This window comes from Rutilus rutilus, assembly GCF_951802725.1.
Source record: "Rutilus rutilus genome assembly, chromosome: 7".
In the NCBI taxonomy this organism is placed as follows: Eukaryota; Metazoa; Chordata; class Actinopteri; order Cypriniformes; family Leuciscidae; genus Rutilus; species Rutilus rutilus.
Window position 1 is genome coordinate 25,559,545 of NC_140221.1, and position 24,791 is coordinate 25,584,335.

The 24,791-nt window shown below is 39.2% G+C and overlaps 3 protein-coding genes across 6 annotated transcripts in view; all 3 read right to left on the bottom strand.

The window, feature by feature from the left end:
• Positions 1-744: 744 nt before the first annotated feature.
• hnrnpl (heterogeneous nuclear ribonucleoprotein L) lies at positions 745-11,942 on the bottom strand. 2 transcript variants are annotated; one of them, XM_084413378.1, is made up of 14 exons: positions 11,810-11,942; positions 10,600-10,718; positions 9,625-9,862; positions 9,401-9,488; positions 9,148-9,242; positions 8,550-8,622; positions 4,433-4,468; positions 4,119-4,187; positions 3,704-3,975; positions 3,213-3,334; positions 2,777-2,978; positions 2,456-2,513; positions 2,218-2,313; positions 745-1,056 (listed from the first exon to the last, which is right to left on the bottom strand). In XM_084413378.1, the coding sequence occupies exons 1-14, from the start codon at positions 11,891-11,893 to the stop codon at positions 998-1,000; spliced, it is 1,611 nt and encodes a 536-aa protein (XP_084269504.1). In that variant the 5' UTR covers positions 11,894-11,942; the 3' UTR covers positions 745-997. The 2 variants fall into 2 exon arrangements, with proteins under 2 accessions (XP_084269504.1, XP_084269503.1); XM_084413377.1 differs by having other exon boundaries at positions 865-1,056; positions 2,218-2,322; positions 2,453-2,513.
• A 4,161-nt stretch (positions 11,943-16,103) lies between these two features.
• Positions 16,104-20,241, bottom strand: srsf7a (serine and arginine rich splicing factor 7a). Of its 3 annotated transcripts, XM_084413914.1 has the most exons (9): positions 20,131-20,241; positions 19,936-20,019; positions 18,459-18,683; positions 17,914-18,093; positions 17,763-17,831; positions 17,637-17,675; positions 16,888-17,007; positions 16,699-16,785; positions 16,104-16,601 (listed from the first exon to the last, which is right to left on the bottom strand). In XM_084413914.1, the coding sequence occupies exons 3-9, from the start codon at positions 18,674-18,676 to the stop codon at positions 16,550-16,552; spliced, it is 765 nt and encodes a 254-aa protein (XP_084270040.1). In that variant the 5' UTR covers positions 18,677-18,683; positions 19,936-20,019; positions 20,131-20,241; the 3' UTR covers positions 16,104-16,549. The 3 variants fall into 3 exon arrangements, with proteins under 3 accessions (XP_084270040.1, XP_084270041.1, XP_084270042.1); XM_084413915.1 differs by lacking the exon at positions 20,131-20,241 and having other exon boundaries at positions 19,936-20,075; XM_084413916.1 differs by lacking the exons at positions 19,936-20,019; positions 20,131-20,241 and adding an exon at positions 19,800-19,931.
• Positions 20,242-20,947: 706 nt separating this feature from the next.
• The window catches only part of slc8a2a (solute carrier family 8 member 2a), a 33,546-nt gene continuing 29,702 nt past the window's right edge, over positions 20,948-24,791 (bottom strand). The window contains exons 9-12 of the mRNA XM_084413917.1: positions 23,962-24,074; positions 23,158-23,257; positions 22,774-23,043; positions 20,948-21,979 (exon numbers count right to left, since the gene is read on the bottom strand). Of these exons, the coding sequence (XP_084270043.1) occupies positions 21,603-21,979; positions 22,774-23,043; positions 23,158-23,257; positions 23,962-24,074 (860 nt within the window). The 3' untranslated portion in view covers positions 20,948-21,602. The remainder of the gene's footprint in view (positions 21,980-22,773; positions 23,044-23,157; positions 23,258-23,961; positions 24,075-24,791) is intronic.

A 24,791-nucleotide genomic window follows, 5' to 3' on the forward strand; every position in this document is an offset into this window, starting at 1 on the left:
AAGTGCGTCTGTTTAGAATCTCAAGTGGCGCGAAGCACCTTCCCACGTCAAACACCGTTGGTGTGGATTTTACGTTTAATAAACGAGTCCCAGAAATGTTCAGCTGCAGACCCGCAGCACATATGACAGCAGTCTCTTCACTACAACTGTAGGAAAGCCAAAATCCATCCTTAATGAGGCTATAATCTTTCTTAATATTAATACTAGATTGATTACTTTTACAATAACTGAATATATTGTCATATACAGTGGTGCAAGAGGCTGCAAGTCTGGCCCGTATTGACCATATCCTACAAAGATACTAAAATCAATAGCACATTATGCATTCTGTAAAGGACTGTTAACAAAGCAAACTTCATCTGCAATTAAGACAACCATTGTTCAAAGTCTGGGGTTGGTAATATAAGTTGTGTTCACCAAGGCTGTATTTAAGTGATCAAAAACGTAATAAAAACAGTAATATTGTGAAATATTGCAACTTAAAATAACTTTTCTATTTAATACATTTTAAAATGTAATTTATTCCTGTGATAGCAAAGCTGAATTTTCAGCATAACTACTCCAGTCTTCAGTGACATATGAAACCATTTACCACAAATGAGTATTGATCTCCATTCTGTTTGATTAAGTAAAGTTGGTATTCATTTTGTGTTAAGGTTAGTTGCTTGGCTGGCTGTTTCCATAGCACACCAGCAATCCCACTGTTTTGAGCCAAACCACATACACAAGAGACAAGACACAAACTGGTTCACAATGATGTCTTTACTAATTTAATACATTTTCACACAAATTTACTGTTATACAAGACCGGTCCAAAAAAAAAAAAAAAAGTATATTAATATCAATTAAAAAAAATTCTTTAAAATGAACAATGATACAAAACATTAAGTCCAGTCTTATTCTGGAAATAACAGTCCCATTTCTTTCCCTCCAGGTCAAGAATTAAGACATGCTATGGTGCTGGGATCACCGGGAAGGTTAGTGGGCGTTACAGGTTTCAGTTGGCGTGCTGTGCGGTTGAAAAACAGAGTTTAAGAGTGTATGGGTAAGGCCCACCTGAGGAGAAAAAAAAAAAAAGAGAGAAAATTTAGGGAACATTATGATTTACTGTGTTACAGCTTATGTCTTTTAGAAGTATGTGTTTCTGAGTGTTTCTGTTGCAGGAGAGGGTGTGGCCTGCACTCAAGCCCGCAGAGATCCAGATTGGTCTAATTTTGGTTCCACTGAAAAGGACCACCCCAAACACTCTATGGAGGCTGAATGCATGCCATTTGTTTTGCTCTGTCTTGAATTCCTCTGTGATTGTGTGCCTTTTGTGAAACCTGCTTTTGTTCATTTGATTTATAACTCTTAGGTTGTTTTTAATTACTTTGGCCTTCAGTTATATTGTGTAAATATTATTTGTAAATACTCAATTTAGGGGAAGTAGGGAGTGTGACGCCATTTCTTTTGCATATTTTTATTCTATGTTTTGGGTTAAGGAGTTAGGGAAGTTGCGTTGTTTTTTTTTTTTGCATTTCTTTTTTAGGGAATATAGAGGGTATTAAACTAGTTTTTTTGTTTATTGTGCTTGTCCACTCCTGAATTTATCCCCTTTGTTTCTGGTTTCCACTATATTTTTGTTAATAAATTTATATTTGTTTGAACATTATCTTTGTGAGTGAGCGCACATTTATTTAAAACAGTCAATCTGGAAACTCAGCGCGCAATCCGACTGAAAGAGCTGGAGCTCGAACTTAAAACTACGGTTCCCAACAGGTCTCCAACTACTGGTCCACCCGGCACGAGTACGCCTGTGTCTTCTCCAAGCAGCACTTCCACTCCTGGTTCTGAATTTGTCTCTCGACGCAATTTGCAAGCAAGTCCAAGTTTTGATATTAGTAAACAAATCACGTTAGTCCCGTTCTTCCGTGAAAGTGAAGTGGATACATACTTCACTGTGTTTGAACGCATCGCCTCCACGCTTCAATGGCCGCGAAACGTTTGGCCGCTGCTGATGCAGTGTAAACTGGTTGGGAAAGCTCAAGAAGTTTGTGCCACGTTGACTCTTGAGCAGAGTTTAGATTATGATGCGATGAAGAATACTGTGTTGCACGCCTTAGAGCAAAACAGCTCCGAAATAACTCACACGTACAAAAACGTGTAGCTGCCATAACTATAGTAGTCACATTGCAGTAGTGTTAAAGTGTGCTGGCTGGATGTAAGCTGAGTACTTACTAGGGTTCTTCATCTGGAAGTGGTTTATCAGCGCAAGAGCCTCCATAGCATCGTTTACTGACTCCCACTCCAACAGACCAGATGAACTTCTCTCACCTGCAGTTCCACCAACACAAGAGCACACACAACACAAGTGTATTTACATAGAACCAAACATACACCACCTATATACACACACTTAACAATTCGCACAATAAATTGACTATTTACAAACATATTAAACCAATTAGTAACTCACTCTTGCCAGTGAACAGTTTGACGCTGGTTGGGCTCTTTATTCCCAACTCATCACAAATCTGTAGATGAAGATACAGAAAAGACTGTTAAACTGAGCCCACACACACCCAGATCTTTAAAGCACAAAACATCTTTGTCCCAATGACTCTATTATGGCGTATATTTGAAAAATGGAAATTAAAATGGAAAACAAACGAGAGAGTCAGAAGTTGTAGCGAGTTAATGTTTTTGTTAAAAGCGCAATGTAAAAACAAAAACAAAACATGCACAGATATCACTCAGAATAAACACTGCAACCTTAAAATGACATACGATTTCTGACCTGACTGAAAACTTCAACAGTACTGTCTGGTTGACTGTTGAAAAAGTGCAGTACGTTGCTGGGCTGCTGGATGCGGTTCTTGGCTGCCTGCTCAGCAGTGGTGAAACGGTTGTTTCTGTTGCCATGAAAATCCTTAAAACTACAACTGCCATCTTCCAGCTGGTATGACTGACCCGGCATTATGGCCTGCTGTTTGGATACACTGCAGACCAATAGACAAAAACACTAAATGATAGTGCACTCAGACAGAAATCATGCAGATTTAGTTTTATTTGTCTTGAATGGAAAAGCTAACTTTATGGTCAAATCCTTTTACATAATTTTTTGTAAATGGACAATTTTTTTAATTAAATAAAATTAAGAAACAAAAGTAATGTATAATAAAATAGATGTATAATGGATATGCAAGCTCTAAAAGACATTCTATTGTACACACCAGACATTGAGTTTTTGTCCAAACAGCATGTTGTTGTTAAGGTGTGAAATGGCTCTATCCACGGCATAGCAGTCTCCCATCTCCACCATCGCAGCACCTGGTTTACTCTTCATAAACTTTACCTGAGCACAAACACACACAAATATTCAACACATGAGGAGACTATCGTATAAAAGTTTGGAATCAGCAAGATTTAAGAAATTAATATCTTACTCAGCAAGGACACGTTAAATTGATCAAAAATGATAGGTTTTTTTGTACCATTAAATGTCTTTGCCATTTCAAACAAATGCAGTTCTTGCAATAACTGCAGCCTTGGTGAGATTAAGAGACTTATGCAGTATGCAGAAGCCTCTTAACTTAAGGTCTGCTTGACAAATGCTTTCAGCCATTACTTGGTTATAATTCTAAGGCGCAGTCGAACCTCCAAGTTCTTCATTTGAGGATCATAAGCTCCACAACGTCACTTATGTTAAGAATCACCCACTCACCCTTTCCACATTACCGTAGAGACAGAATATGTTAAACAATCTGTCTGCATTGATCTTGTTGGGCTCAAGACCGTACACCATGACCACAGGAGAGTCAGCATGAGCGTTGTAGTCTGGTGGAGGAGGTCCATGTCCGTACTGTGCCCCACCATACCGGGGTCCGCCACGGCCACGCCCTATTGGGGGCCCCATGCGCCTACCCTCGTAGTGAGTGGGTGGAGGAGGTGGTCCATAAGTGTCATCATAGTGACCATAGCCACCCTGAGGACCAGCTATAAAAAAAAGAAAAAAAGTATCTAATATTTAGAGAGAGAGGGGACTGAGAATGAAATATACACAATAAGCACCTATAAAAGCAAGAGGGACTGATTCCGTGCCTATTTGGGCCATTTGTTAATGTGTGTAGCAAACTGACCATATTCAGGTGGATGATCCCCCAGCAGTGCTGGCTGCCTCTGCCGCTTGTTTGTGTTAGCATTGGGGTCTGAAAGAGACAAAACAACAATACAGCATCACAACTGCTGTGATCACAAACAAAAGAAAAGGAAGGGCTGTGCAGTTCAGTGAGTGACATGCAGTGAGAATAGGGTGTTAAAACTACACAATCCCGATTACTGCAATACTAAAGGAAGCCATAATGGAGATTTTGAATGACGTCAGGTTATTCAAAGAGAAATTCAACTATTTACATGATCCAAGAAAATCTTTCATACACAACCAAACACACACCTTGTGTATTGTTCCAATTGCCATCTGCATCGGTATCTGCACAGACAGGTATACACACAAATCAGATTAAAATAAGTAATAAAAATACAACATGAACATGATTAAATAATCATACTTCGAAAACCAAATATGCATTTATTAATTTCACTAGGGTCAGAATGTAAAACCACAGGTTCCAAGAGGGGATCAAAAGAACAATATGTATTGATTAATTGAATGAAAAATAAGCACACAAGTAGCCTGGTTCTAGATACGTTTTATCTGTGCCTGAGAGACCAAAATAAATGGTCTTCTCCAATTAAATTACACTCAAATTACATCAACGTCATAATACAAGATTTCACAGAAAAGGAGAGCAGAGACTACTAAAACAATACAGTGATGTTTATTTACCTAGACAGGGATTTCAATAAACAGAATGAATTAATGTTTCACTTAAATTGATAAAATACCAAAAACTTTAGGAAGGGGTTTAAGGCTTTTCTAAAAGGGTGGAGTTGAGTTGAAGTGAACATTAAACACTGTTTGCAACCAGTTTTACTTTATTTAATCTGAGTTTATACAAAATAAATGTGTATTTGGAACAGTTGTAATAATGCGCACAAATAAATCATGGACAATAAGCTAAGAAAAAATGCAATTTTGATTTCAAGTTGACAAGACAAATTAACATGGCTGCCAAATGATAAGGTGGTAGGTCTTTTTAGAGTTATGTTATGTCGTGATGAAATTGAAGGATCTTTTCTTCTGTATTGTGACACCTAAATGAAACAATCGAGAGAGAGAAGAAAAAAAAAATAATAAAAAAAATAAATAAAATATTTAGGACAGGCCAGGGTCTTTCATCCATTGGTTATTGAAAGGTCGGAGGCAGATCTGAATGCGAGTTTTCAATCGACTGCAATTACGGGATGGGGCCTAAGCAGACTAAATGCTTGGAGAGTCTAGCATACATCACCAGAAGTTTGAATAATAATATTGATTAAATCATACAAGGTCAAAAACAAGTGGTCAACAACATATTTTGTTGATCCTGGAACAACATTCCGGTCTGAAAATGTTGTCCTAACCCTATCCCTACCCATAATTTATCCCTAAAATCAGAGAGAAATCAGAGGTAAACACTGATGTAGAAGCACCTAAGCCTGGTTGTGAACCTAAACTTGACACACTGTAAACTTGTCCCTCAAATCTGATTGGTTGACTGGAATGTTGTTCCTGGATCAACTTCATGTTGTACTTGGTGAAATCACGGTCACCACACACACAGTTCTCAAGATCCTTAACATGCATTTACAAAATGTAACATTTTAATTGAATGTTTTCTGGCTTAAAAACACTTCAGGACTATAAAGAACATTCACTCCCACAGGAAATGTTACCTTCTAAAGACAACACAATAAATATCAGTCACTTGTGGGAAAACAACCTTACTCAAATGGCCCCAAAATAATAATAATAATAATAAATTAGAGCTACATGTATCCACCACCAGGGGTGAGGATGGGTGAAAGTATTCTTTATTTAGGCTTAAAAGGCCACAGGAAAGTGTTATTCAAGGTCTTCCCTCCATGCCAGAAATGGCGTAAAATATCTTACCAACAAAGTTCTAGCTGATCCAGCTAGGACAAATAGTTTAAATGAGCAATGTGCTATATGCCCATTTAAATAAATACATAAATAAATGCAGCAGGCACCATGGTGGAAGTGTGATATTCTTTACCAGTCGCTCTTTTCCTGATGATTTTGTTTTCATTCAGTTCTTTAGGATATTCCTCCCAGTCCACTGCATGTGCTTTTGGTGCATTCCAGGCACATAGGTGCTTACCGTAGTAGCAAAGGTGGATAGCAGACAGCAGACGGTGTTGAGTTTAGAAGAGACGCCACATCAGCAATCAGACTTATCCACACCTGCGTCACACAGGGGGCGTAACACAGGGATCAGAACACGGTCAGCCGTGCTCAATGAATAAAACAGATTTAACATAGAGAGGAAGAGGAAGAGGGATGAAGAAATGAGAGAGAGAAAGCACTTCAGTCCACAAAGAGACAGGGCTTGGGGAGGGAGAGCTGAGGATCTGTCTGTGTGATCGGTGGGCAGCTGCGGTCCTTCCCGTGTGTTACAGCGGTGTTGTTTTGTCGCTATTGTCACCCATAGTGTCTTGTCTGGTGCATTTCACTATTGTTAGCAAGATGGCGAAAGGATGTGTTTGCAACAATCTCACGTTGATGTCAGAGCATGTGGCCTGTGATCATGCGGTTTTTGGATGTGTCACGGTGTAAAGTCGATGTCATCTGTTCGTTATGTATAGACAAATGTCTGTTCTTGGCCGGGTGAGTAGTGACGATCTCAACTTGTCGTGCTGTGCGCAACGAGACCACCGCCGCTGTGTTGAAGCACTCTTGACTTGTGTCACGGTGGTAATGTCAACTTGCCGTGTTGTCATGATGATCTCTGCATAAATCTCAAACGATTTGTCTGATAGTATGTTGTCATGACAATGTCAGCTTGGCATGATGTCATGGCGATCTCTGACCAACCCAAATCTCTGACCATGGCACTTGTGTTGTAGCAATCCTGATCTGGTGTTGTCACTTATGTCAGTGCGGCATGTTCGCATGATGTTCTCAGGAAAGAGGAGAGAAGCGAGAGCAAAAGTAGCCCAAACACCCAAGAAACATGACTGCATTAGGCAGGGAACGAGAAGAAAATATCTATTCTTCTGTCATTCTGTGTATCTGTACCACTTCCCTTCATGTGTTTGCTGCTTGATTAGTCGCTTGGTCGGTGTTGATATGTGAAAGTCTTCGGTGATAGTCTGTAATGTGTTATCCAAAGAGATTAGACTCATGTCCCTAAAATGTGTCGTTAATTCAGAGATGTCCGCCACCTTTGTAGAGAATGGAAGGATATCTTGAGTGTTTTGTATCCGTGCGACTTCGATACGAGTGAAACTGCAGACTTTGAAGTGTTTAAAGTTGCCATGAGTTCCGTTTGGCTGTTCCATGTGGCCTGCTGAAGTGCTGCGAGTGTGCCTTGCAGAGAAACTTAAGTACATGGAAATGTTTTGTTGGATGTAAAATGTGTTCAGCAGCTAGTTCAAGCACAGGAGCTTAACGCATCACATCTCAGGAGTAAAAATGCTCAGCAATTTTACCCTTTGAGACCTGATACATAGATATTTTGCATAAGAGCAAATACATAAACTCTGGCCAAAGACAAACAAGCTTTAGTCTTAAAAAAAAAAAAAAAAAAAAGTATTCTGAATGCAAAAATGTACTATAAAACAACTTAATCTGGGTAAAGTTGGTTCCTGAATGATCCATTAAATATTGCCTGGACCATTGTGAATCTTTACGTTCACAAATCAACCTGTTATATACAGCCTGGCACTACAGCCCCGTTCAGTGAAATTCTGCACCTGGAGGGCCAACGTCCTGCAAAGTTCAGCTTCAACCTGCCAGGAAATTTTTAGTGATCCTGAAGACCTTGATTAGCTGGTTCAGGAGTGTTTAATTTGGGGTTGGCGCTAAATTCTTCAGGAGAGTGGCCCTCCAGGAGCAGGACTGGATACCCCATCTCTATTGCAAAGCAAAAAACAAATCTCCATCATGTAATATTTGCTTGATGCAGTGTCATGCTCAGTGACTACAGGTGAAAGGAGTGCCTGCTTCTAAGGAATTGCTATATGAGAAACACTTGTGCTTTAACAGGTGGCATGCGCAACAGACCAGTGTACGTCAGTATGAGCTAAGAAGAATGTGCGCTTCTGCAGTCAGTATGACAATCATGCCCTCTCAAGTGCATGTCTTTCCATTAAATAAACGAATGTGCGTTTTTTTTAAAGGCGGATGTTCTTTTTGCGTATGTGCAAGAATGCGTGTCCATGTAAGAATGTCCATTTACTACTACAACCATATAAATATTCTGTATTATAATCTAAAGAGAAGGAACACAAGAATGAAGCAGCATCACTGAAGTGACGTAGTTGGGAAATGATCCACTATTGAAGTTACTTCAAACTTCCCAAGGGCGTCACTTGAGGAGGCCTGTCCACACACCCATCCCCAAAAACATAAGGAGCAGCACAGACAGAGTGCAACGGCTGTACAGTACCTTGGCCACTGAGATTGGGGTTGGTGTAATCCCATGTATCCTGATCGTTTTTGAAGACGTTGAGACGGGTTGGCTGTACAGTAAAAAGTGATATTTCATTAGGAATACGTTTTTACAGGGGTAATTAGTCACAATCAATTGTCCCTGCTCATTAAAAGTGTGAGTGTGCTACATATAAGCCTTCTCCAAATGTCAAAGCACTCATTCTGAAATCTGAATTCAGATATGCGTTTATAAGATATATGCATACAACTTAATACAAGTTGTACCTTAGTTATTTATATTTGTTATGTAATTGTTATGTGTTAGATAATATCGATTTTTTAGTACAGTAACTTACTTTAAATGATTGGCACTCGTTTTACAGTGAAATGAGTGTTCCATGTCTTTATTAAAATGAACAGTCCAAAAGAGTCATGACTTTTTAACTTTCCTTTGACTATGTGTAATATTTAGTTACTAGCCTATACCTTTTAATGAAGAAAAATAATAATAAATGCACCTATTACAGAATGACTTAATTTGCCATATTGACTCCATGCCTGTAGAAGGCACTGTACAGCACAAAGAGTATGATGTCATTTTATGGGGCACTAACCTTGGCATACTCAATTTTAAGGGTGCAGCAGCCCGAGTAGATGTCAGCTCCGTTGAGAGAGGCTTTAGCTCTTTGCGCACTCTGGACTGAGTCAAATGTGACCAAGAGTCAAGGAGAACAATATTTCTAATGTAAATAAGAGCATGCAGCCTAAACTACACTTGTACAGGGTTTGATCTTTGTTCTAGTGAAAAGCCCCATACTCCAACCTTCACTAATGTGTTTTAAGATTAAAGTCATTTTGTTCAAGGATATTCGATCATGGCTTGAACTCCATTTTTCCTGAAGATCACAATCCTTTGCACGGGTCCACAGTTATTACAGATGGTGTACAGAACATCCTATGGACAAGAAATGACAATAAACAGAGGCACAAAGAATGAAGACAAGCTCAGATGCAGTAGTAGACAGCTAGACAGTAGAGTCTACTCAGCTACACCATCATAATATATGACCATGATGATCTAAACAACTTACCGTGGTAATGGGGTAGATGGGGTTCATGATTGTGAGGAGTAGTACATTGTTGACGCTCCTTGTATCATCAGAGTCGCTGGGCCGAGAGATTTTTTGACTGGTAGAGTAATTGATGTAAGATGGGCGGCCAGCAATGTAGATTTGATTATTGTTAGCATATGTCACTGCGTTAGAGGAGCCGCCCATATCCTCAAACTCCACAAGTGCCTGACGCTTCTTTGGCATCAACACAACATAACTGAAAGACAAACACATGCACGCACACACAATAATGACTTTGAATTCCTAAAACAATTTTGCTGAAATGGTGCAAAATGCAAATCAATTAATAGAAAAAAAAAAAAAAAAAAAAAACTCCCATCCCCATCTTGAATAATGGATTATCATCATGGGATTAGAAACACTTTTTGGTGTACTATTATTGGTTAAACAAGTTTTCTCTTAATACCAATGAAGACATTAGTATTGTTTCTTTTTTATTTAGTCAGATATTAAAAAAAAAAAAATTTAAAGCAGCAGTTCTCAACCGAGAGGGCTTAAACTTTCATGGGGGCCACAGGATGACTTCAAATTATTTAATTATATATTTTTTAATTAATTGAAATGCAAAAAAAAAGAAAAAAATTAAATCCTTTCTTTTTCCCTCAATAACTATTATTTTTAATTAAAAAACAACAACACTCCCTTGTGGAAAAAAGCAGCGCTTTCATAATTACAGCAGAAATACCAGAGGAAATAGCTCTCAGATATCAGGGGCCTTTGAATATTGTGTTGGACAATGGAGGGCCTTTGAGTCAAAAAGACTGAGAACCACTGGTTTTAAGGAATTTTTGTTATAGGTGTTTTAAATTAATCTCAAATGAACCCTTTTGTAACATAATATCTCTGTCAACAAAGTAAGGACTAGAATGAGAACCACAAGGGTTGAGGATAGCATTTGGGACAGGGACAATTCTTATCCACCATGAACACTACCTTATAGTGCCAAATTCCTGTAGCGCCTCCACCAGGTCAGACTCGGCAATCCCGTCAATAAGCCCCCTTATATGCACCACAAGCGAGGGCAAGGTCTTGTGCGGGTCACTGTAACCCTCCTGCACATACAAAGGAAAGAACAAATGCTTAAATTAAACATTAGTAGAAAACTAGAATCCTTGTGAATGCTTAAAGCAAATACATAAAATATTCATTCATTTGCTTCACTACGTTAGCCTCTCGGTAAACATCAGTGCTGTAAGACTAGTAAATAAAGATTCAAACTAGTGAAATAGATCCAATTACCAGCATCACATTAGCCCCTTTCACACAGCGCTTTGAACCCGGGAAATTGCCGGCAAATTGCCAGAACGCCTTCTGTGTGAACGAAACAACATTACCCGGGATTGATGCCGGGTTGGGGACCTAGTAACATTGCCGTGTTAAGTCCCGGAACGCGCGCTGTGTGAACAAAAGCCGTAATAATGCCGTGTCGTAGTGATGACGCTGAAGCCGGAATCGTTCGCCAGCTGTGAAACGGAACGTAATGCTTAAGTTTATGATCGAATCAGAGAAAAAAATGCACAAGCGTGATTTCTCGAGAGAGAAATCGCAGCTCATAAGCACACTGAAGACGCTGCTGAGACATTACATGTCACGTCGATGTCACGTGTCTATACAGTTTTAACGGGTTGTGTGTGAACCTTTACAGTCTATGGTGTGAACGCAGTAACGCACTCTCTGATTCCGGAAAATCACTCGCAGTGTGAATGAACCAAAATCAAATGAACCTGGGTCAAATCCCGGGCCACATTATCCGTGTATTTTCCGGAATCTCTGTGTGAAAGGGGCTATACAGAGTTCAGATACCATGATCTAGCCAGAGTTAGTGTTTCGCGCAAAAACTGAAATTCTAACGTTACTGCTTTTGAATTTTCTCGTGCACTTTCCGACATTTTCCATTCGGCTAAATGAAAAGAAGTCTGTTAACAAGCAGTGTGAATGGTACCTTATATATAATGCTTATATCCTCCACAATCGCAAAATTATTTCTCATAGCTAAACAGACTAACAAACTGGTGTTAGCTACAAGCTAGCCTTATTAGCATCACGTACTAAATGGAGAAAAAAATCGTTTCAAGAAAAAATGAATATCTAGCACCACAAACCTACAAAAAAAAAATCAATAACATGAATTGAATGAAAGTACCGTGGCCATTCCGTCGCCGTCTGTTTTCTGTCTTTTTGTTGCTCTGCCTCCGTCACCGTAATAATGGCCAGCCGCAGCAGCCATGTTGTCTCAAATGAAATGTTATAAAATGGAACACACCACTGCCGGAGTTACGGCAGCCCGCAGGAGGAGGGAGAAACGCGAGAGGAAAAGGAATTTTGGGAACGGCTGCGCTTCAACACTTATTAAGCTGCCTACCTAGACAACATTTTCAAGGCTGCGTAGTCGCGTTCGAATGCGTCTGGAGCACCAAATTGACGTTTATCTAAATTAGAATCAGAAAGAGCTTTATTGCGTGTGCTTGCTCACACAAATAATTTTTCTCTGTAGGCTAAATGAAGCTTAATTTCCAGTGCACACATAAATACAACAAGACACATAATAACAAAATTAAAGAATAAAGATATTAAAGAATAAAGAAAAGTAAATAGGAATATTTACAGATATGAAGATATTTACAGTTAACAGTATTATGGATAATAAATAAAAGTGAATTAACGAGAAATTGCACTAAACAGTGGGAGTATTGCACTAAGATTGGCCTCGGAAGGAATTTAACTGTTCAGTAGGGAGATGACCTGTGAGAAGAAGCTGTTTCTGTGCCTAGATGTTCTAGTGCGCTCTGAATCGCCAGCAGGAAGGCCTGTTCAAATAGGTTGTGGCCAAGGTGAGTGGAGTCTGTGATGATTTTACCTGCCCTCTTCCTCACTCTGGAAGAGTACAGGTCTTTGAGGGTGGGCAGGGGAGCACCAACAATCCTTTCAGCAGTCCGGGCTGTCTGTTGTAGTCTTCTAATGTCTGATTTAGCTTAACCAAACCAGACAGTTCTAAAAGTGCATAGAACAGACTAAATTACAGCTGAGTAGAACTGTGGCAGATTGAACTTCTTCAGCTGGCGAAGGAAGTACAACCTCTGCTGGGCCTTTTTCACAATAGAGTTAAAGTGTTCCACTTCAGGTCCAGAGAGATGGTGGTGCCCAGGAACCTGAATGCCACAGTGCTGTTCATGATAGTAAGGGAGGGGAGTGCTGGGGTGTTCCTCCTGAAGTCCATTATCATCTCCACAGTTTGGAGTGTGTTCAGCTCCAGGTTGTTGTGACTACACCAGATAGTCAGCTGCTCAACCTCTCTTTTGTGTGCAGACTTAAGACTGGCAGCAACACTGCTGTTATAATATTGTAGTAAAAAAAAAAAAAAGAGGATTATATATGATTCATACAGACACACTGCACACATTTGTGTAGTCATTAAAAAACCCATGGTTTCGAGGCAGCCAATGCTTCACACTAAAGGACATTTAACTACAAAAATATTTGGTCTGTGCGAATTTGCCATGTTTCCCTCCACTTTTAAATGTTTTTGTTGCAGCCGTTTCAGTTTGCCTAGAATTTCGATCTTTGTATTTTTTCCCTATAACAGTAATGAGTGTACTACAATTCTACGTAAAATGGTTTAACAATTTGATATAATAAACTGCTTTGACTCAAAAATGGAGTGAATCCAAAACACGATTAAACAGCTTTATGTTTGAGCACTGCAAACACACACACAAAACAAAATCAAACCTCCAGGAGAGATGCATTTCATTCAGGACATGTCTAAAAGCTGTACACAAAAGCAACTAAAGGCCCAATTAAAAAACAAAACAAAAAAACAATCCATTCTAATTGTATTTTGCAGTAATAATATCATTAATTATTTGTGCTGTAAATGAGGTCATCACAATACAATTTTATATACCAGCATATTTTCCAAAATTCTCAAACAATTTTGACAGAGCAGCAAAAACTAATACCAGCTAGGCTAACTAAAGTAAAAAGACCTAAAACAATTACTGAAGGCAAGTAAAGAGTAACTTCATCAACTTACAAACAATAAGACAAATTAATAAAAACCATTATGGTTAAAATTGTACCATTTTTAATTTAAAACAGTATACCCTCTATCCCTTGAAGATTAGAGTTTAATAAAGAATTCTTTCATTGTGTATGGGAGTGTGAAGAGATCTTGAAATTCTGGAAGTTAGAGCAGACTACGATAGATAAAACAATCAATGTTACTATTTCTCTTGAAACATTTTTTTTTTATATAAAATGTATGCAAAGGTGGACAAAGTACACAACTTCCTTACTTGAGTGAAAGTACAGATACTACTGGTCAAATATTACTCCGTTACTAAAAGTTGTAAAGACCGATTTTTACTTAAGTAAAAGTACAGAAGTACTTGTTTCTAAAAGTACTTAAGTATTAAAAGTAAATGTCAATGCATTGTTTTATTATTGTTGCATTGTTGTGTGTAATACGTACAGTAACTTATGCTCTGAATCTATGCCTGCCCTCATGTCAAGATCACATGTATTTCTAGAACACAGTTCCAGTAGTGGGATTGAATGTGAGATTGAATAAGTCAATCAATAACGTCCACAACGGTTTCGGACACACTAATGTCTGATCCCTCAAAGACTGCCATATTTACAGTCATTTTGCTTTTAGTATGAATATGTTAGCCTTACTATTATCTATAAGCTAGTGTGCACCAAACCAATGACAACATTCGCATTTAGAAGACCAAACCCAACGTTGAAAATGAAAATCAGATTGATGTCAGAATCCAACGCCAGATTGACGTTAATCTCCAACGTTGGACAGACGTTGTATTGGGGTTGAAAACGAAAATCGGGTTGACGTCAGAAACCAACATCAGTCGGGTTCTGACGTCAACCCTACTTTCATTTCCAACCAAAATGCAACCCCTGCAACCAAAATAATCCCCTGACTGACGTTACTACTTTTTTACTCAAGGACAGTGACAGAATCCAGAAAAAAAATAATACTCAAGTGAAGTACAGATACTCAAAAAGTGTACTTAAGTACAGTACTCAAGTAAATGTACTTTGTTACTGACCACCTCTGAATGTGTGTCCTAGTAATCTTAAATTGAGAAGAGGAGAATATATACTTGTCTTTGGCCTGGTTTCACAGACAGGGTTTAGATTAAGCCTTAGTTCAATCAGGGCATTTAAGTAGCTTTTATAGACATGCGCTAGAAAAAAACAACATTACTGGTGTAAATCTAGAGACGGAACAATGACACTTACATATTTTTAAGATATCAGTGCAAGCTGCAGTTGCTTTTAATGAAAACAGCTCAAACATGCATTTTAGTCTTGGACTTAAGCCTTGTATGTGAAACGGGAAAAAAAATTGTAAATGTGTATTCTACAAGCTTATAGCACTTTGGAAAAAGTTGGAGGCACCAATTATAGGGAGATGACATTGAATATGTCATTGGAGAAAATAACATATATTATTAAAGGCAGGTATAAGGCTTTTGAAGAAACCCTTTATGATTTTCTTAGAAAAAGAAAACAATGGGGATATATTTTATGGGATTTTATAAGATATGCAAGAAAATAAGTATTGTTGGCTGCATCTTGAAATAAGTATTGTTGGATGCATCTTGTACTAGGAGACCTAATTTTAGTTTTGTTGTGGGTGTATATACAGTACTGTGCAAAAGTCTTAGGCATGTTAATAAAACAGAAAAAACTGAGAGACTAAATCCAGAAGAACTGCGGGAACGTCTCCAAGATGCTTGAAGAAACCTTCCTGCAAAGCTACCTGAAAAACTATGCGCACGTGTACCTGGACAAAAGCTGTTTTAAACGCAAAGGGTCGTCACACCTTATATTGATTTGAATTCGTTAAATCATAAATTCAATTTGTGATTTTATTTTTGAAAGCATTCTCACTTCACAGCATTTTAACACAAGGGCCAGTACTTTTCACAGTACTGTAGCTTTGCAGGAAGGTTTCTTCAAGCATCTTGGAGACGTTCCCGCAGTTCTTCTGGATTTAGTTTGTCTCAGTTTTTTCAGTTTCTTCATGGAATCACAGACGGACTCGATGATGGTGAGATCAGATCATCCTGGCTGTTGTCAGATTACTTGTGCACACAGAAATCTCACTGGATTATTACAATTAATGGCAAAAAGAATGTTTGGAAATGTAAACTGATATTTCCTATACTGACACACTACAGCAAAAGATATAAATAACTGACTTAAAACCATTTTTTTTGGGGGGGGGGGGGGGGGGGGGGATATAAACATTCCTAAGACTTTTGCACAGTACTGTATCTTTTTCCTTTTGTTGATTATCCGTATGTGAATATATTAAAGTGTTTATGTTATAACATGACTTTATGTAATCTAATAAGCAATAAAAGATGAATAAAGAAACCTCAGGTCAGCAAAAAAATGCACTGAAACCGTTAGGTTTGTAAAGCTTTACTTTATTAAAAAGATTGTTGCCATTTTCAATGAAAAAAAAAAAAAACCCTTCTACAACAAACAAATCACAGCGTACTTTTCCATTCATATAATACACTGACTAAATCACAACATAGCTCATTCACCACCTTACCCACAAATCACAGGACACTGGCTCAACACTGAAATTAAAACAATGGAGCTCTTAAAAAATGTTTAGAAGTAAAGGGGATTTTGAAAAAGGGAAGGGAAAAAAATATTCATGAGCTGCTTGAGATGATAGTGATGTTTTTACAAGGTGGAGGAGCTTTGTCACTGAACTGTGGGGAGGAAAAAAGTAAAAGCTTTGTAGCTACAGTAGAACCAGAATTGAAATCATGGGGAAGATAAAATGTATTTTAGCCCTGAGGCATAGGTGGAGAATAGGGGTGAAGCATCAGTATTCAGATCAGTCAGCACCCGGTGTTGGACTTCTCCTTGGGCTGGCAGACCTGGAATGACTAAGAACACACACGCAGACAGACAGACAGTCAACATCTACAGATTTTCTACCTTGGATGACAACTGAAATGTGCTAATGTGTAAATTTGCATTTACCCGTCTTTCTTGTGACTGATCGAACGAGACCGAGATCTGGACACACTACGTTCCCTCTGTCTGGAACCAGATCGTGAACGGGAGCGACTTTAAAAGAAACAAATAAGATTTAAACTGAGATGCATGTACAACACATATATCGTGAAACTGAATTAACAAATTAGCATATGTAAATTGTGCATGCAGTACCTGTCTCTACGGACAGGCGTTCTGGATCTTGACCTCCGGACAGGGCTTTTTGACCTGCGTACAGGTGAACGCGAGCGCCGCACAGGGGTTCTGGATCTGGAGCGGGCCGGGGAGCCTGACCTAAAACAGAGGTGAAGTTTAAGAAAAATCAAAAGCCCAGAGATCAATGACAAAATGTAAGTCCCCCTGTGGTAAAAATCAAGCGTTTAATGTTGTTTATATGTCTATGTGGTGTTTTTAATATGAATTTGCGCATGGTTTGTCTTAAAGCATAAGTCAACACCATTGCTGAGTATTTTCACCTTAAAAGCAGTGAAATAAAGACAGTTTCAAAAATAGTTTCGAAATAGCTGGTGTTTCTGACATCACAAACTACCTTGTAACCAATCACGACGACAACGTGTGATCGTCAGAGTGGATCTCTGAGCTGGTGTGTGTGAGTGGGGGCGGGGCGGGGCTGATTTGCATATTCATAGAACCGCATATAATAAATGAAGCAAGGGTGTAGAGTTACATTCAAGCTATTTTAAGGCATGATTAATTTTTCTTCAAGGGGAAAAAAAATAAAATATGTTTAAATGTCATTTTGGTGTTTTAAGGGATAACAAACAGGGGGACTTTCAGAAAATCAAAATGTCCCATAGAAAGATTGCTTCTTCAACAGTGCTGAGGCAAATCAATGTGTTAAGTAGACTTATTGCAATTAAGAGTTGTTAGAAACAGGACTGTGAAAAGATACCAAAGCTCACCTGCTTCTGCGTTTTGAATATGAAGGTGAACGGTACTTTCTGAAAAAAGGAGGGCATGAAATCAGATTGATACATATTGACAAAAAAAAGTAATTCAAACACAACTGGAACAGTGCGTGGTCTTACCTTTCATTACTACGGCTCCGAGAGCGGTAGCGGCGGCCTCGAGATCTGGACCGAGAGCGAGACGTTGATCTAAAAGCAACAAGAACAATATGAAAGTTTATGAACAGGATCAAGTAGAAAGGCAATAAAAATAAAACGTTTATTTACGTACCTGCTGCGTCGGCTTCGCCTCTTGCTGAAACGATAACAGTCATAGGCATAATGACCACTCTCCCCACACTGGTAACAGCGGTCGTTGGGGTCAAATTGCCTGCGGCTGGGACGGCCATAACGGGACTTTCTTGACATACCAGTAGACAGCTCAACTCTGACACGGGCTCCACAAAGCACCCTGGGATATTATAGATCAGAAGGTTATTTGTTCCCTATGTCAAACAAAGGCGTGTACATATGTGATCCAGCTGTTTGGACATCCCAGACTCCCCCCGTTAGCCTTTTTATTTCTGAGCCATACATTTCACCTAGATGCAGATAAAGTCCAGACCAATTAAAAACAACTGAACTCAAAAACAGGGTACAATTAATCTGCATCTAGGAAAATGCCACAAAAGTTGGGGCCTTTGTGAGCGGAAAGAGAACAGTGAAACCGCCGACACTCACCCCTGCGGGTCTGAGCTCCCTGAAGAGGTCAGGGGGTTAAATGTGCTGCAGTAGCATCATGGCAAATGTAGGCAGGTAGAACTCAAGTTGACTCACTTTCCATCCATCCCCTTTACGGCATCCTCTGCATCTCTGGCATCCTCATACTCTACGAAGGCGAAACCTGGAGGGTTCCGGGCGACCCATACACTCCGCAATGGTCCGTAGTAACTGAAGGCCCGTTCCAGCTCACCTTTGGCTGCACCATTGCCGAGGTCACCTACATAGACCTTACAGTCGGTGGCACGAGAGGAACTTCGGGATGAGTAAGACATCTTGCACCTGTAGTATTGACAAAGTAAAGAAATTAATTGATGCGTATTTGAGTGTAAAAAAATGTAGGAACTTAATTTTAACTTAAAGCAAAATACAAGTAATTGATTCCCCAAATTCACTGACACGCGAATGAATGTTTTCAACCAGGGGTTCATGGACCACTGGGTGTCTCTGATGGTACTCAAAGTCTGTGGAGACTATATAAATCATAGAACACCACATTTATAACTATCAAATATCGAACTCATTCTGTTAAAAGAGACAGAACACCCATAATAATAATAATAATACATATATTCGCCTTCGTACAGTTCCAAATCTGTATGACTTTCTTCTGCAGGGCACAACCAATGTATGTTTTTTTTTCCTCTCCAAATACAACGAAGGTCAATGTCACCGAAACAGAAAGTCATTCAAGTTTGGAATGACATGAGTAAATGACAATTTTCAGTTTTTGGTGAATATTTCCATTATGCATTATATAATGTGGTAAAGTAGCAGCCCAGGATTGTTGTAAATTGTAAAAAAAAACACAAAAAACATTTAGTCGTACACTACAAGTCTCTAGTTCTGTAAAGGTTGAAAACCTCTAGCTTTCTTCTAATATAAACTACAGTGTCTAGTGTACATTGATCATCCAATGCGCATGCAAGTGCGAGTGCGTTGGTCTAGATTGAATGTAGCACAGCCCTGCACTTGTTAAAAACATAGCATCTCGCGGTCAGCTGTTCCCGTATCACGTGCATGCATCTAAATTCGTTAAAGCTAAAGATGAGAGTGCTGCTGTTAGAGCTTTGTTGCTACACAATGTAAACGTATAAATTGCTTAAGGATTATGTTTTGGTTTCGTTTTCATCGGTCTGTAACACCAGTCACGTAACGAACTACGGCCATGATAGACCGCTCAATCATGTTTATCAACATGATATTGGAATTAGCAAGACTCAAACAGCCAAAACAAAAACAGAGAATTGGATAAGACCTTATAAGCATGATAAATTTGAGAATGTAGCAACTGGTTTGATTGTTAGCCAATTAGCACGATTAACGCCAATAATAAGTGCGCCAGAAACGCAGGCCGCTCTTTGTTTGGCACATTTCTGAATTAAACGATACACCTACCGAAATACAAAGATCCACCAGCTGGCAGCAACATTTAAACCACGATCTCTCGTACAAGAAATATCATCGCATGCGAAAAGAAAGGCCTTTGAAATAATACCAAATAAACAACACCATATGCAGCACGCGGACTTACTGTGTGACTCGACGTCCTCGGTTCCGTCGTGTGAGGGCGCGTGGACGCTTCTTCTTCCGGTTGATTAAAGGCGCTCAACCAAACCTTGGCCGACAGGGGAAAACAGCTAATGACTACAAGTACAAATTCGATACAAATCGAATTCATCTAACCGAATAACCAACGTGAGAATGTAACTCAAAACAGAGTCCTCACCGATTCTCTTATCTCATGCTCCTGACTCGCGCTCTTGGCCCGGAAGCGTCACCCGTCACCGGCTGAGAGCACGGCCTCGGGCCTTGACTACTTCTCTTACTTCCAAGAAGGGGCGGTGTCTTTAATGCTTAAACATGATTGGCTCTCACTGATGTAACTCAAACTAAAGGCGCGTTTCCTACTGGTTTTTACTGGCGGGGATTTTCATTCATTCCAGTAGTTTGAATCTTTTGAATATGTTCACTAAAACGATTCATTCATTATTTCAAGCGATCATTTCTGCTTCAGTTGTATCATAAGTCGTTGAATCTTACACTCAACCGATTCGTTAAGAACACAGAATAGTTGATGTAACTAATAAATTATTTATAAACAAATCTACCAAGAGTTCAGCAAAGCAAAATATAGGCTAGCTCAATGTTTGTTTTTAATAGGCCAACAGTGTAAGGGACACTCAAAATAGTTTATAGTTCATTTGCATACAGTACCACAAGATGTTTTCAGTAAAATATTCCTCTATTTTCAAATGCTGGACATGGTTTTGAAATTAACATTCATAATTCTAACATGTCATTTGTCTCATTGTTGTGAAATATCGCCTGTCTGTCTGTATGGATTCTATAAGCAACCAAAGCATTTAACTTACAAGAGATTCACGAAAGGAATAAAATAACAGTAATTCCACTTTTCATTTCTGAAAGCAGCATATTCCAGTTAGAATACAGAACACAATAAAACAACCGTTTCAATTTATTAAGGATTTTACTTCAATTTAAATACTGAAAATATACATTTGAGTGAATTCATGAAGAGACATAAGACATAGACTCGTAAGAGTTTGTAAATATATGAATGTGAATTCTGATTATTGTCACATACATTATTTCCTTCCTTGACCAACTTTGCAAGGTACCTCTCATAATGTATAACATCCTAATGTGAAACTAGCAAAAGTTGTTCAGTTTCACTTGTCAAAGTGTTTTTTTTGTGTGTGTGTGTGATCATTTCTATGGAGAATCATATGTGGCTTCTCTCTCAGAGAGAGGCCTAGCATCTCTTCACAGGTGCATCAATTACTGTAATGAGTCAGCATATAAATCACATCACAGTTCTGTCATAAAAGTGCTACATCTTGCAGTGTTAAACTCCTCCATGTCTTTGAGGGTCTGGTGGTGTCAAAAGTTCATAATACCTCTAATGTGCTTTGAAACCAAAGCCGAACAACAGTTAGAGATGCCCCTGATAGCTGTGCTGTCATAGATTGCTCTCTCTCTCTCTCACTCACTCTCTTATTTTAGGTATGTTTGTTTATACAGAAAGTGCAAACCTATACCTACTTCATGTACATATTACCATGGAATAGACAGTACTTCGTACATTTCTCTCACAATTTTCACAAAACTCATTTAATCTGAATGCCATTAGCGTTAGTATGTATGTGTGTTTATTGAGTCTGTATGTCTTCTCTGTCCTCAGAAGCCGGTGATGTGACAGTAGGCCTCTAGGCTAGAGAATGTGATGTAGAGAAGCCACAAACCGATGAACAACGCTGAAGTCAGAACCTTTAGCGTTTTGGGCCCACCTAGCTCTCCGCCCACCGATTTCCGTCGCCGTAACATCAGCACACCAATGTTGATGAAGGCGAAGATGGTGAAGAGTGTAACAGAGAACGCAAGCGAGCCAGGGTCTACATAAAACACCTGACCTTTGACCTCCCAGTAAATGGCTGAAATGGACCAAGCCACGCCAATCCCAAGAAAAACATTAACGGCGTTGCTACCGGTTACATTTCCAACTGAAGCGTCTGCGTACTGATCCTGTTGAGCAGCGACCTTGCTTGCAAATGTATCTAAAAAAGGAAAGAAGGGAAGTGAGAAATGCCTGGTTGGTAAAATGAATTTGTCCACATTCATACAGCAACAAAAGACAGTTGTCAGTCCTTTTTTTTCTTCTTTCTTTCTTTATAAAGGGACCATGTACAATTTTTAACATAAATGTTTCCATTTCATGCATTGTACCGGATTTAGCCAAAATTGGAGTATTGGAGAAAAAGAAAAAAAACGTATTGGAGTCCTTTACTATGGTTACGTTCACACAGTTTCGGTATTTACGGGACTGACAACTTCTCAGAAAACTTATGCTGTATGAATGGAACTGGATTGGACAACTAGTTGTCTGTCATGTCATACTGTGTGAGAGAGCCGCTCTGCACTGCACAAATGCTTGTCTACCGTGTGTTGCGGGTTTTGGTGTGTGGTTTTACTTTTAGTAACTTGCAGCGACGGAGATATGAGCTGTGTGTAATCTGAAGGCTCAGTTTTGTATTCTATGAGTGACTCTCCACCCAGATATAAAAGCTGCAGTCAGTTGATGAAGATTTGACTGATAACCTTGTGGCTCGATTGGACTTGTCGTCTCAAAAGTGATAAATCTTTTCAGTTTAATGGACGTTGCCATAATGTCAGTGTCACTATGGTTAATGGTAAGAGAATACCGTTGCACGTTCATACAGACGCTACTGAAAGTTGCTGTGTGAACGGGACATTTCAAGACTCACACCTGTAAGTAAAAGCGGTTGTCAATCCCAAAAACTGGCAGTGTGAACGTAGCCTTTGTTTCACACAGTCTAACATACATATTTACCTGGTATGGAGGTTCCTAAGGCGACGAACACTACAGCAGTGACAGTGTCACGGAGGCCCACTGTGCATCCGAAATGAGATGCCAAATCTCCGATGACAGCAGTCAGCATCCCAATGACCAGAATGCACACAATGAAGCAGGTCCATCCGTTCCCGTACTCTGTGGGTGGAACAAACGCAAACAGAATCTTCCAGAACACTGTAACCGCGTGCATGAAATAATCACAGCGCGAAGGCTGCTGAGGCTCCCCTCCTTCCTCATCACCTTCTCCTGAGAAAAATAAAAAAGGTAGGAATAAAACATTATCATCACCTGAAAGAATCTCTCGTGAGTTAGCATAATTCATTTCATATATATAGAAACACACAAATGATTTGATTTTACCTGCACTGACTGTTACAGCCTCAATGAATTGTTCCCTCCAGGAGTGTGTGCCAATTACTTCGGCAAGATTGGTATCCTTCAAAAGGCGGTCTACTGTATTCTAAACACATATGCACACCATAGTAGAGCTTAGTGATTGAGAAATATATCCGTTAAACAGAAATCAATCAGACTTCATCAGTTGCTCTGTATAAGCCTGTTTTAATTCCTGTTTGTAATATTGACTGTAATCCTGATTCATTTGCACAAAAGGACTGTTCTTGTGTAACGGAGGCCAGCAACTGATGCCAGAGGCTGTGGTCTTTAGCGCCCTTGTTAGCGCATCCCTCTTGAGGCCAGCGAAGTGAGGTTTACCTGCACAGCTCTTAATAGCTGGCCTCCTTTACACTTGCTCAGCCAAATTAACATTTTGTTTCACTGAAAAATCATATGATAGGTTGTGTATAAAGCTTTAGTTTTAATCTGGTTTTAAAGCTTTCAATTAGCAAACGTACAGATTAAAACAGAAAGAGTTGAGATGAGAAAAATTTAATTTAATTGCATCACAATCTTCATGCATTTAGGTGGGATTAATTCAGTCAGAGAGTGTTTAAAGGTTGAAGTTAAGGGCAATCCCAGCACACACTTCACACTGAGGCAAGTGGTCTACTACCGCATCTAAAACTCCATTAGGGGCCATTCCCTGTCGGACCTATATGAGAGGGAAGGAATCACAGCTTATACAGTTTCTTCCTGCATGTGACAGACTAAATTGGGCACTGAGTTTCATGTGTTTGTTAATGTATGCCGGCATATGATGTATACCTTGAAAGCCATGCTCTCCTCTATAATGACCTCTAGCCTGCTGTGTTTTCCCAGAATGGGCTTCCCCTTCTCTGCTATACGCCTGGCATCCTCCACTTCTGGACCAGGAGTGGCTGGGGAAAATGAGCAGGAGAGCAAAGGATAAATACTGAATGCTAAGATGTGAAATTCTTTATGTGTAGACATACAAAATTGCATATGCACTACATCAGTGGTTCCCAATTCCAGTCCTCGTGACCCACTGCTCTGCACATTTTGTATGTCTCCCTTATTTAACACACCTGAACCAGATCATCAGCTCATTAGGAGAGACTCCATGAACTGAACTGAGTGTGTCAGATAAGAGAGACCTACAAAATGTGCAGAGCAGTGGGTCACGAGGACTGGAATTGGGAACCACTGCACTACATAATATATGTAGAAAGAGTTTAAAAAATCATCTTACCCTGATTCAACAGCAAATCTACTTGCAGCATGTGAGTAGAGAATGAATGAATGAATCATTGACTGAGTGATTGATTATTTAAATGATTGATTGATTGATTGATTGATTGATTCATTGTTTGAATCAATCAATCAATCAATAAATCTACACTACCGTTCTACACTAGTTTTTTTATGTCTTTCAAAGTAGTCTCTTATCCTCACTAAGGCTGCATTTATTTGATTAAAAATACAGTAAAAACATTTTTATTTGCACACATCGGCTCATATTACGTACACACACACACACACACACACACACACACACACACACACACACACACAAGCGTGAGGCTGAAGTGTGTGCGTAGGTGAGTTGGATCTAGTTACTATGAGTGACGCATATC